Source organism: Fonsecaea erecta (genome assembly GCF_001651985.1).
Source record: "Fonsecaea erecta strain CBS 125763 chromosome Unknown Scaff2, whole genome shotgun sequence".
Classification (NCBI taxonomy): Eukaryota; Fungi; Ascomycota; class Eurotiomycetes; order Chaetothyriales; family Herpotrichiellaceae; genus Fonsecaea; species Fonsecaea erecta.
Window position 1 is genome coordinate 4,181,349 of NW_017387245.1, and position 12,199 is coordinate 4,193,547.

The window sequence follows — 12,199 nt, forward strand, 5'->3', positions numbered from 1 at the left end:
AACCCTTGCGCCCAGAAGTGATGCGGCGTGCCTCGGAGGACCTCTGCCCCCTCTGTGTTCAGATCTGTCCAGATGACATAGAGATCCGTTAGTTAGGTATTATTCGTCCCCATATTAGTTAGACCCAACCCCCGAGCTGGGGGGCGAGTACAGGGCGGCATCACCCTAGTCCCAGGGAAGGGGGAGCCCGGGGTCGATTTTATTTCTCTTGGCAATGGAGGAGGACACCGTCGACAACTCCAGCCCACGTCGGATGCCCATCGACAGCAATTGGCAACACGCCAGCGTCCTCCTCCTCCTCCCTCCGCTTGACATCTCCTTACCTTCTTTTCACAGCGTTCTTTTCTTTGACCATTGATCCTTGCGAGATGATTCCACGGTAGTAGCACACCAAATCTCGTCCCAGCTCGTCCTCGCTCGCACTAGGGGGCCCTCGCTGTCATCCTGAATCCCTACCAACCGTCGATTGAATGCGTGCGTGGTACTGTCGTTCAATATGAGTTACGCCAAAAAGGACGAGGATGCCGAGCACTCCGGCTTCAAGCTGGATCGCACATCTGTCTTCCAAGATGGTATTTCCCCCTTGCGGCCTCATTACTCGACATCCCAACTGCAAAAGACTAACCCAAGTTTCCCTCAGCTCGGCTGTTCAACTCTTCGCCTATATCACCCCGAAAATGCCGGACACTGCTCACCAAGATCGCCGTCCTCCTCTTCACGGGAGAGAGATTCCCGACAAACGAAGCAACTACTCTCTTCTTTGGCATCTCAAAGTTGTTTCAGAACAAGGACCCCTCGCTACGTCAAATGGTCTACTTGATCCTGAAAGAGCTGGCACACACCGCTGAAGATGTCATCATGTCTACGAGTATCATCATGAAGGATATGACGGTGGGCAGCGAGATCATTTACAAGGCCAACGCCATCCGGGCACTCTGCAGAATCATAGATGCCACGACTGTTCAGGGCATTGAGAGACTCATCAAAACCGCCATTGTCGATAAATCCCCCGCTGTGTCCTCGGCGGCGCTGGTCTCCTCGTATCATCTACTTCCAATTGCCAGAGATGTGGTCAGGAGGTGGCAGAGTGAGACACAGGAAGCCGCTTCCTCGTACAAACCCAGCGGAGGATTTCTGAGCTTTGGGGGTAGCTCCCAGCATTCCCTGGCCGCTTCAAACACGAATTATATGAACCAATACCACGCAATTGGACTGCTATATCAGATGCGGTCGCATGACCGCATGGCTCTGGTCAAGATGGTGCAGCAATACGGCGCAGCAGGAGCGGTCAAGAGTCCGGCCGGAGTCATGATGTTGGTCCGACTAGCGGCCCGCCTCGCGGAGGAGGATCCCAGTCTCAGAAAACCCATGATGCAGATGTTGGACACCTGGCTACGGCACAAGAGCGAGATGGTCAACTTTGAAGCCGCAAAAGCCATCTGCAATATGCCAGACGTGACCGATGCCGAGGCTGCGCAAGCGATCCACGTTCTGCAATCCTACTTGACATCCCCGAGAGCAGTGACGAAATTCGCGGCCATTCGTATCCTTCACTCATTTGCCTCCTTCAAACCCCAAGCCGTTCACTCCGCGAATCCAGATATCGAAGCTCTAATTTCCAACAGTAATCGGTCGATCGCCACTTTTGCAATCACCACATTATTGAAGACGGGCAATGAAGCGAGCGTTGACCGGCTCATGAAGCAAATATCTGGTTTCATGACCGAGATTACAGACGAGTTCAAGATCACCATCGTCGAGGCTATCCGAACGCTCTGCATGAAGTTCCCCAGCAAACAGGCCGGCATGCTCACCTTCTTGAGTGGTATCCTGCGGGACGAAGGGGGTTATGAATTCAAACGTGCTGTGGTGGAGAGTATGTTCGATTTGATCAAGTTTGTTCCGGGAAGCAAAGAGGAGACGCTCTCACACCTGTGCGAGTTCATTGAAGATTGCGAGTTCACCAAGCTTGCGGTGCGGATTCTGCATCTTATCGGCGTGGAAGGACCCAAGACGCCGCAACCTACAAAATATATCCGGTATATCTACAACCGAGTCGTGTTGGAGAATGCATTGGTCCGCGCCGCAGCAGTAACCGCCCTGGCAAAATTTGGTGTCGGACAGAAGGACCCTGAGGTCAAAAAGAGTGTTGAGGTTCTATTGACGAGATGTCTTGACGACACGGATGACGAGGTGCGTGATAGAGCGGCGCTCAATCTACGGTTAATGCACGAAGAAGACGACATTGCAGACCGTTTCATCAAAAACGACTCGATGTTCTCCCTGTCAACCTTTGAACACAAACTGGTCATGTATGTAACGTCCGACAACAAGTCAGTGTTTGCTAAGGCATTCGATATCAATTCGGTGCCAGTGGTGTCTCATGAACAGGCGTTGGCTGAAGAGCGCACGAAGAAACTCAACACCGCAACCCCCACCTTGAAAGCACCAAGTACCGGACCAGCGAAGCCTAAGGTGAACGGAGCCGCAGACCCGGGAGCTGGTGTAGTCGCTGCACAGAAATATACGCAGATCTTCTCGAGGATACCCGAGCTTGCAGCCTATGGCCCAGTGCTGAAATCGAGTGCAGTGGTTGAACTCACAGAAAGCGAAACGGAGTACGTCGTGTCAGCTGTCAAGCATGTCTTCAAAGAACATGTCGTGGTACAGTACGACATCAAAAATACCCTCGATCAGACTGTCCTGGAGAATGTGACCGTCTTAGCTTCACCTTCCGACGAAGAGCCTACACTCGAGGAAGAATTCATTATTCCCGCGACCGCCTTGAAAACTAACGAACCAGGCGTCGTGTACGTCGCGTTCCGCAAACTCGGTGGTGCATCCGCCTTTCCAATCACCACATTTACGAACGTCCTCAGGTTTACGAGTAAAGAAATTGATCCCACCACGGGCGACGCCGAAGAAGGTGGCTATGAAGATGAATATGAAGTCGAGAATCTGGAATTGACCGGCGCGGATTTCGTCAGTCCCGCATTCGCGGGAAATTTCGATCACATTTGGGAGGGCACAGGAGCGAACGGAGAGGAAGTTGGCGAGACACTGGTGTTGGGCAGTGTCAAGTCGTTGGCTGGTAAGCATTCGACCATTTTCATGTGTTTTTCCCGTATCAGTGCTAACACGCATGACATTGAAGACGCCACAGAACAACTCTCGCAAGCCATGTCTCTGCAACCCCTCGACGGCACCGACGTGGTTCTATCCAACACAACCCACACCCTGAAGTTGTACGGCAAGTCTGTCTCTGGTGGGCGAGTGGCAGCCCTGGTGAAGATGGTGTTTTCGGCGAAGACTGGTGTCACTGTCAAAGTTAGTATAAGGACTGATGAGACCGGAGGAGGCCTTGCGCAAGGCATCATTGGTGCGCTCTCCTAAGCAACCAAAGCTTGAACCATACGGCGTGCGGATGGGAAGGAAAATAGCTACAGTCACCCTTCTGGATGTCAAAAGGCAGGGCAAAAGTGCATGGAGTCTGGCCCACGCTTGGAGAGAGCCAGGGCGGTGCGGTGCGCCATAGAACAGAAATGAATCGGATGTCCAATTTTCCACGATTGAAGCGGCGGGCGAGAAATCAGAATCATATGGTACATTGCACACGATCCCTGGGGGGTGTTTTGTTGTCGCTTCAAGTTTACGTGGTATTTAGCAATCTCCCAGACCGATTGGGAGGGAGGGAGAGAAAACGAAATTCAAGTTCATGAGATTGAAAAAACAAACGAAAACGAGAAAAGACAACCCAACCCTCCTCATCCTCATGCTTTGCTCGTCGGTCATGAGAGAGTAGAGAGTAGTTGCGCAAGGCTTGTGATCTCTACGTATAGTAATAGTAGTAGTATACCACGAAGGGATGCTGCTCTTTTCAGTGGTCCTGAATGGTGCGGATGCATTCAGCTATGTATCTCATCCCGCCATGCCCTGCCCCTGACCGTGCAGGCTGGGCTGGGGGGGTTCTATAGAGTCCTGCCTTGCCGCCTCGCCTTTTGCAGCAATTCTCCTCGCCATCTCCGTCCGGATGTGATGCCCCGCCTCTTTGCTTCGTCACATGGTATCGGAGGTCTGAGGGAATGCCGATTATACCTGACTATCGATTGGGAGGTGTGGATGGCCGCTCTCTTATGTTAGTGTTGGTGTGAGATGGACTGGTCAGCTGGAAATTTGACGCTATATAGAGCGAGCTTTTGGGTGACCGGGAAACTGGCGAACGAGTCGATGCCTGTGACCTGATGGCGTCGATCGATTGCATGGTGTCTTTCGTCATGGCAGACAGTCACGTCCCCTCCCTCAAAAGATTCCGGTATGGGTGGCATCATGAACATAGCGAGGCATCGTCCTCCTCCACCCATTCGAGTTCGAGGCCTTTCACCGCCAATTGTCCTTCGTCAGTGTGCCGGAGAAGCATGAGACCATGGGTACGGCGGGGGAATATGCAGATTGCTGTGATTGCTCTATTGTGTCAAATGGATCAAGCCTTTTTCTTCGACCGTCCCTTCTTCGTACTCGTCGGCATTGGACTCGTTTCTGCCCCGGACGAAAGCGTCGACCCCAGTATTTGGTCGGCTTGCACCGCGGGCATCATGACGGGGATTCTGTCGGCCCTGTCCTTCTTTGTGGTCTCCTCCTGTGCATTCCGCAACACGTCGATATTGGCGTTGAGCCACGCCTGGAGTTCCTTGTGTTGCAGGTGGCCATGGATATTAAACCACTGCGTGTAGTTTCCGGTGATCTCCTTGTCTTCCCATTTCTTGCCGGTCGACGGGGCAGAGTAGGTGACTTTTAGTTTGTACTCCGGAGAGTGTTTCTTCGCAGAGGAACGAAGCGTGATCTGACAAAGGGACGCGGTCAGTCGGATTGCCCCCCATATCCGAGGAGAAGAGAAATGCAATAGGTCACGGGTGACAAACCTTCTGCCCTCCCTCTCTGACACCCACAAACACTGTCCCTGCCTCCACCGCCCAGATCCAGTACGTCAATGCACCATTGAGCACAAAATATGCGACACATGCAGGGCCAGTATACGCCTTCGTCGCGTCCCACCCGAGTTTCCAATCTGCGTAGAACAGCACCCCAGCTATCACGACGGCCGCGTACCCCAGGGCAAGCTTGACATTTGTCGTGAAGTGTTCTTGTCTAAAGGCGTAAGGTTTGGGGAGGGTGGTGAGGTAGGGGGCCAGAGCATCGTCGGTTGCATTTTTGAGATCTGCAACTCGGGGTTAGTGAGAACAACGGGTGCACGAGGATTCACCCGTACCATTGGTGGAGTAGAGCGAGACTTTCTGCGGAGAGGATGAAGACATCTTAGATGTATGTTAAGGACTCGAGAGAGCCGGAGCAGTGCAGACACCACGTACAGTTAGTTGGTCTGCTTCTGTGTACCAAATGGACACATTGCCCTGACCATTGCAGATTGTCTTGGGGAAAGCTGGGGAAGCGCAAGCACGCCGCTTTTACAGCTGTCAGCAGCTGTTGCACTAAAGCGGCGTTGCGATCTTGATGGAACGAGCTAGTGTGTCTGTTATCACGAGGCTGAAGATAAGGAGTGGCTCGGCAGACAAGCAGGTTGCGAAGTCCGTCTTTGTGATGAACGATGAGATCGGGGGCGGTGGGGGTGTTGACCCAAAGGCCATAAGATGCACGGACCGAGCTGGATGTTCTCCTGCAGATGCCATCTCTGAGAATACGTATCCTGCAACACCATTTCTAGCGGACATATCAGATCGAGGAAATCTGGTATTCAGTATGACTGGACCTGAAAACGGCTCAATGCCACCAGAGACACCCCCTGAGCCATTCTTCCAGAGGCCGAACAAGCGTTCCCGGGTTGTGGTTGCTTGTTTGAGGTGTAAAACAAGACGTCAAAAGGTACGGTCCCACCGAGTAGATGAAGCGACAGCAAGGTTAAAGACGTCTTAGTGCGACAACAAATTACCGGCATGCTCCAATTGCGCCAGGGCGAAGCTGAACTGTGTCTTCCCAGAGAATGAGTATCCGACATCTTATGTCAAAGCACTACAAACCCGGGTTGCGTGGCTGGAAGCACAGCTGGACTCGTCACAGACGACTCGACCAGGAGGCCATCTCTCCATTGGCGACAGCAACGATGCTGCAGCAACAAGCTCAGAAGGGCGAATGGCTTCCCCGCCTAGCACTCCAAATCTGGCGAGCAGTGTTGGCTTATTGTCTCTACAAGCGGCAGCCGAACCTCAATACTTTGGAGTGTCATCTGGGGTGTCCCTAGCCTTGATGATTGAGTCGGCCGTCTACGAGAAAGCACGCCCTCTTTCCAGCTTGAGTTTACCTGCAGAGACGGTTGAAAGTCCATTCGCGAGCAGTAGCCGGGGTGCTATTCCAACCGCCACAGCTCCCTTGCTGCCGGTAGAGAAGGCAACGTCTTTCCTGGCTGCTTATCTATCCTATATTCACCCTAATTTCCCATTTCTCTCCAAGCGTCAACTATGGAAGGCCCACCACAGTCGGCACGAGATGGAGAATTCTAACTCCAATGAAGCACGACATGATCATGTGGTGTTGCTGCTGGTGTGTGCGATAGGTGCTCGCTGTTTGAAACTCGTGGGATCAGACCAGGTCGCCGAATCTGAGCCAGAAAGCCTTTATCATTCAGCCATGGCGAAGCTTCAAGATCAACTCAACGTGCCAAGCGTTCAGAACATCCAAGTTATCCTCCTGGTGGCCATCTACGCATTACGTTCCCCATCAGGTGTGTTTCTAGTACAACCCGTTTGGCTGATTGGTTTTCACCTTTTCATTCGATTTTATCCGTTCTCTCCCTTATCCAAAAGGACCTTGAACTGCCTCTTCGAGGTCAGGTCTCGAAGACCCAGCTGCTAACTCTTTCGATAGGCTCTAGCATATGGCACCTGTGTGGTTTGATGATCAGGCAATGTATCGAACTAGGACTTCACCGGCAGCTACGAAAAGACGACAACACAGCACATTCAGACGAATTTAAAAGGCGGCTATTTTGGAGTATCTATCACCTGGAGCGGAGAATCGTTCTCGTTCTGGGAAGGCCGTTGACGATAGCCGATGATGAGATCGACAACCCACTGCCGAGCGAGATTGAAGACGACCATTTCCAGGACGCCGCAGAGCTTCCAGGGATCAGTCGTGATCACTCAGCCTTGGACCCAAATAGCCAGCCACGAAGATGTTCTGCAGGTGCGAGGACCGACATCCTGTTCCACGTGCATAATATCCGGCTCGATCAAATCAACGCGAAAACCCGTCTCGCATTCTCCCGTCTCGCGAAGTCGGGTCGTGGGATCAAGGTCGAGCAAAAAATTGCCAAACGATTTCAAGAACTTGAGGATTGGAAAACCGCCATGTTTGGACACTCTGTCGGAGGGGATGCCTCAGCGGACTTGATGTCGTCCACTTTCAGAACTCCTGTTCAAACCCCGGTGTCGCGGCCTGCCCTGCCAGAAGCACAACGTCTTGCGTTGCTGCTCAACTATCATCGAGCTCGCCGCGTGTTCCTCCAGACCATCCTCACTGAAATCCAGCTGCTCAATCGGCCATTTCCGTATGCTTCCTTTGCCAAATCATCGGGCGAAGTCTGCCAGCTGAATCGGCGACTTCACCGTATACGATCTGTGCCCTTCACGCTGCTCGATCTGCACTCGGTCTTTGTCGCTGGGTTCTCCATGATCTACTGCGCGTGGTCTGATCCCAGTCTCTACGACGCTGAAATGGCGGCTGACTTGGGTGCTTGCTCAACTGTCCTGTATTTGATTGCCGAACAGTGGGGCGAAGGGGCGAAGAAGTACCGGGACGCCTTCGAGCTCATTGCGGGCAAGACGGCAGAGTACGTCCTCAGCCCAAGGCGGCCACAGACGAGCAGCCATCAGCAATCGGTCCCCGTTAGTGTCCACCCACTGGCGCGCGAATCAGTTGCCCCCAGCGACACGGCCCTGAGCGGTACGATGCCACCACATCCGACTTCTCATGATATAGATCGATCCGGTAGTGATGGCTGGACCAAAGATAGCTTCGACGTCTGGCAGATGATGACCGAGTTCGTGCAAACGCAGGACAGCGACTACGAGTGCGACCCTGTCAACTTTAGAGAGATCGAGGCTTTTCTGACGGAAGAGGGTTTGGGATGGTTCAACGGGGGCACGGGCACGAGCTTCTGATTCCTCCTGCTAGCTATTTTGTCATGTTCAAATACCAATCTCCGTATTATTCGTGCCCGTCCAGCTGATAAGGAGGAGGATGTTCCAATGTTGTCGCCACCAATTTTCGGCGTTTCCGTTTATATTGACGTCGGATCGGGGCCTATCCGACAAAATGGGTCTAGAAACACAGAAAAGATCCACCAACTATCGGACTTGGTCGTCTTGCTATCGCCTCCAGACTTGTGGTATTTCAGGCAACATGGCAGATGACTCGTCCAGGAGTTCCCGAATGCGTACTTCATGTTCAGGATCTGCGAACGAGACTCGAGGTTGACCCCCGTTCCTCAGCCCGGGGTGTTTTTTGTGACATCCCCTTCAACACTCCGAAGCAGCAGACTCCTCTTCCCGTTACGTTACAGATTGCTCTAATTGTTAACCCTCAAGAGGTTCTTCCAACTTGAATAAAAGGCCCTGCCATCAGGACGGCCGTCGAGACTATTTCTGCATCAACTAGGTGTGCTCCGAAGAAGTAGCCATGATCAAGCAGGCCCCAAATCGCATTTGCTTCGGCATCCTAGTGCCGTCCTCCAACACGGTGCTGGAGCCTCTCTCGCAACAGATCATCTCTCAGCTGGAGAATGTCTCGGCCCATTTCGCGCGCTTTCGAGTGCTCAAAATCGCCCTGGACCCCGACGCCCTGGCACAATTCGACAACAGCGCCATCATCGAGGCCGCCCGCCTGCTCGCGGACGCCAAAGTCGACGTGATCGGCTGGAGCGGCACCTCCTCAGGGTGGCTCGGCTTCGACGCCGACGTGAAGCTCTGCGAGGAGATTACGGCCGCCACCGGCATCCCTGCCACGACGTCGGTGCTCGGCCTCAATCGACTCATCAAGCGGCTGGGGGTTACACAGATGGGCCTGCTGACCCCGTACACCGACGACGTGCAGTCGGCGATCATCGAGAATTACCGTGGGCTGGGCGTGGACTGCTCACTGGAACATCATCTAGGCCAGTCTGACAATCGGGGATTTGCCGCCGTTTCAGAGAAGACGCTCGACGACGGGTTCTGGCAGCTCGCACAGAAGGGAGTCGGGACCATCAGCGTCTTCTGCACGGGTCTCAAGGCGGCCCACTTGGTGGACCGGTGGGAGGCCAAAGCTGGTGGTGGTGTCACGGTGTTGGACACGGTGGCGACGGTGCTGTGGGATATGTGCCGCATCGCGGGCGTGGATACGAGGTCGATCCAGGGCTGGGGGGTGCTGTTCCAACATTGTTGATGGAAGTTGGAGGACAAGCAAGTACATTCATATGTGGTATATGCGCGTTCAGCCAAAAATATATGGAGCATACACATATACCCCGGCAGTCAACCATGTGCTCAATGATTGCATTTACAGACCGAGATGGTTCAGTTGTCTTCTCCCTTCTTCTCCCTTCCTCCGCATAGACATAGCTTCGACCCAAGGCCACATCTTCGGAGTCGTCCCGAGAGGCTCAGTTGTCCCGAGGGGGGAATGAATGGTGACTAGGCTCACCAGACTAGCATCCCTTGAGCATCCCGTCCTTCCGCTCCCGCGATTGGACCTCCTATTCGTATTCAATGGCTTGCCAGGGGTTTCTTATCTCCTCTTGCAACTGGCTCTTTCAAAAGACATTGTTAGACTCTCCAGGTCATATCTCATCGTCCCTGTTGGACACACTCACATCTCTTATCAACACAGCATACACCGACCAATATCAATTTGCAACCACGGCCGCCATGGCGCTCACTCACGCTGCTACAGGCTTAGACTCTCTCTCTCTGTCTCTATCTGCACCGTGTCGGAGGTGTTCCGACAGACAGACAGACAGACAGACGTCTCTCTTCCACTGGAGCGAGGGCTGTTGTATACTCCCTCTCACAGTCGCCCGAGGAGTATATAAAAGAACATCCATGCGACTTGTCTGAAATTGGTCCCCGCTGAGATTGAAGGATCCAGTTTATCCAAACATCAACATCAGTCATCTGATCCGTCCGACTTCCACTGCTGTCACTTCACTTCCGCCTCGTCCCTTCTCACCTCTCCGCCACAATGAATTGGCAGCACTTCTGGCAAGACTATGTAGTCCTCAAGCCGAAGCCCGGGTCCTTTGGGGCCGACGACGCCGATGCCATCGTCTACACCAATGAAGACATGGACCCCATCAGGCGCAAGGACCGTACGTACCAGTGGTACCAGATGGGTCTGTTCTGGATCGCCGAGGGGTTCAACGCCGCCCAGCTGCAGGTCTCCAGCTCGGCCTTTTCGCTGGGCCTCAACCCGGGCCTGTGCGTCGTGGCCTGCCTCTTGGGCAACATCATCGTGTCGATCCCGTGCGCCGCCTCGGGCTACCTGGGCAGCAAGCTGGGCACCAACTTCCCCGGCACCGTGCGCGCCTCGTTCGGCCTCTGGGGCTCCAAGTGGGCCATGGTCGTCCGCGCCGTCCCCTGTCTGATCTACTACGGCATCCAGACCAGTCTCGCCGGCCAGGCCGTCCAGGCGTGCATCACGGCCATCTGGCCCTCGTTCCGCCACTGGCACGTCGACGCTTTTCCGCCGTCCGCCAACATCACTGCCCAGCAGCTGCTCTGCTTCGTCATCTTCTGGCTCATCTCGCTGCCCTTCCTGTACCTGCCCATCCGGACTCTGCGGTTCCTGTTCGTGGTGAAGAGCATCATGGTGCCGCTCTACTGGACTGCGCTGTTCACCTGGTCCGTCACGGCTGCCGGGGGGTGGCCCAAGGTCTGGACGAAGCCGAGTCTCCCGACCGATGGCATGTCGGTCGGCTATCTCTTCGGTATCTGCGTGAACGCCGCTATCTCGGGCAACGCTACGTTCGCCGTCAATATCATGGACATTTCGCGCCACTCCAAGAGCGATAAAGCCGCCTGGCTGACGCAGCTCGTCGCACTGCCGGTCTTTGTCACACTGACCGAGCTGCTCGGCTGCACCATGGCTGTGGCGGCATCGGTCGTCTACGGCGAGGTGCAGTGGAACCCGCTGGTGACCATCAACAATTTCGAAGCGCGCGGAGGCAAGTTCTTCGCCGGCATCCTGTTTGTCTTCTTCAACATCATGACCAACGTGACGGGCAACTCGATCCCGTTCGCGAACGACCTGACGGGTCTGTTCCCGAAATACATCAACATCCGCCGGGGTCAGTTTATTTGCGCCGTGGTCGGCTTCGCCATCTGTCCGTGGCAGATCCAGGCCAAAGCTACGACGTTCCTGGCGTTCATGGGCGCGTACACGCTGTTCCTGGGCGCCACCACCGGCGTCATGATGACCGATTACTTCTGGGTGCGGCGCGGACACGGGATTAACATCTCGCACCTCTTCAAGCCGCACGGCATTTACTGGTACGACTACGGAGTCAACTGGCGTGCCCTGGTGGCTTGGTTCGTGGCCCTGGCGCCCTTACTGCCGGGTATGCTCCAGACTATGGGGGTGACCATCACCAACCGGGGGATCCTGAACCTGTATTCCTGGAACTATGTCCTCGTGGTCACCTTCTCGGGATTGTTGTATCTGGGATTGACCACCCTCTCGCCGGTTCCCGTCGAGACCGACGACGAGGATTTAGGGAAGCTGTATTTGGTCGATGGCCTCGACCCAGAGATCACTACGGGGATGTTGCCCGGAGGAGGTGGTGGCGGGGACGACGAGGTGGAAAGTGAGAAGAACAACGATGGCAAGAAAACCGAAAGCGAAAAGAGAGGCTTTGTTGCGAGTCAGAGTCAGGTCAATGCCCAGTTTGTGGGCGACAACTTGGCCTAGAGGCGAGCCAGCACCAGGTGGAGGAGGAGAAGGAGGAGGAGGAGGAGGAGGAGGAACAGGGGGAAGTACATAAGCACAGCACACGCATAGGGGTGTCGTGTGGTGTTACGTGCTGCGGTCGGGATAGATAGATAGAGGAGGAGGCGACTCTCTTTTTTTCTATTCCTTAATTGAATTTATATGTATGCATATGTGTGTGTGTGGGTGTGTGTGTGTGTGGGTGTGTGTGTGTGTGGTGTGTGTGTGT

At 54.3% G+C, this 12,199-nt stretch overlaps 5 protein-coding genes across 5 annotated transcripts; 4 read left to right on the plus strand and 1 right to left on the minus strand.

The window, feature by feature from the left end:
• Positions 1-496: 496 nt before the first annotated feature.
• On the plus strand, positions 497-3,393 carry AYL99_03252 (hypothetical protein; the record flags this gene model as incomplete). Its single annotated transcript, XM_018834768.1, has 3 exons — positions 497-572; positions 641-3,091; positions 3,155-3,393. The coding sequence occupies 3 exons, from the start codon at positions 497-499 to the stop codon at positions 3,391-3,393; spliced, it is 2,766 nt and encodes a 921-aa protein (XP_018697392.1).
• A 1,087-nt stretch (positions 3,394-4,480) lies between these two features.
• On the minus strand, positions 4,481-5,312 carry AYL99_03253 (hypothetical protein; the record flags this gene model as incomplete). The annotated part of the gene is made up of 3 exons (XM_018834769.1): positions 4,481-4,840; positions 4,920-5,215; positions 5,267-5,312. 3 exons carry the CDS (start codon positions 5,310-5,312, stop codon positions 4,481-4,483), a joined length of 702 nt encoding a protein of 233 aa, XP_018697393.1.
• Positions 5,313-5,754: 442 nt separating this feature from the next.
• On the plus strand, positions 5,755-8,171 carry AYL99_03254 (hypothetical protein; the record flags this gene model as incomplete). Its single annotated transcript, XM_018834770.1, has 3 exons — positions 5,755-5,877; positions 5,929-6,733; positions 6,877-8,171. 3 exons carry the CDS (start codon positions 5,755-5,757, stop codon positions 8,169-8,171), a joined length of 2,223 nt encoding a protein of 740 aa, XP_018697394.1.
• A 517-nt stretch (positions 8,172-8,688) lies between these two features.
• On the plus strand, positions 8,689-9,432 carry AYL99_03255 (hypothetical protein; the record flags this gene model as incomplete). The annotated part of the gene is made up of 1 exon (XM_018834771.1): positions 8,689-9,432. One exon carries the CDS (start codon positions 8,689-8,691, stop codon positions 9,430-9,432), a length of 744 nt encoding a protein of 247 aa, XP_018697395.1.
• Positions 9,433-10,227: 795 nt separating this feature from the next.
• Positions 10,228-11,952, plus strand: AYL99_03256 (hypothetical protein; the record flags this gene model as incomplete). The annotated part of the gene is made up of 1 exon (XM_018834772.1): positions 10,228-11,952. The coding sequence occupies one exon, from the start codon at positions 10,228-10,230 to the stop codon at positions 11,950-11,952; it is 1,725 nt and encodes a 574-aa protein (XP_018697396.1).
• Positions 11,953-12,199: the final 247 nt, after the last annotated feature.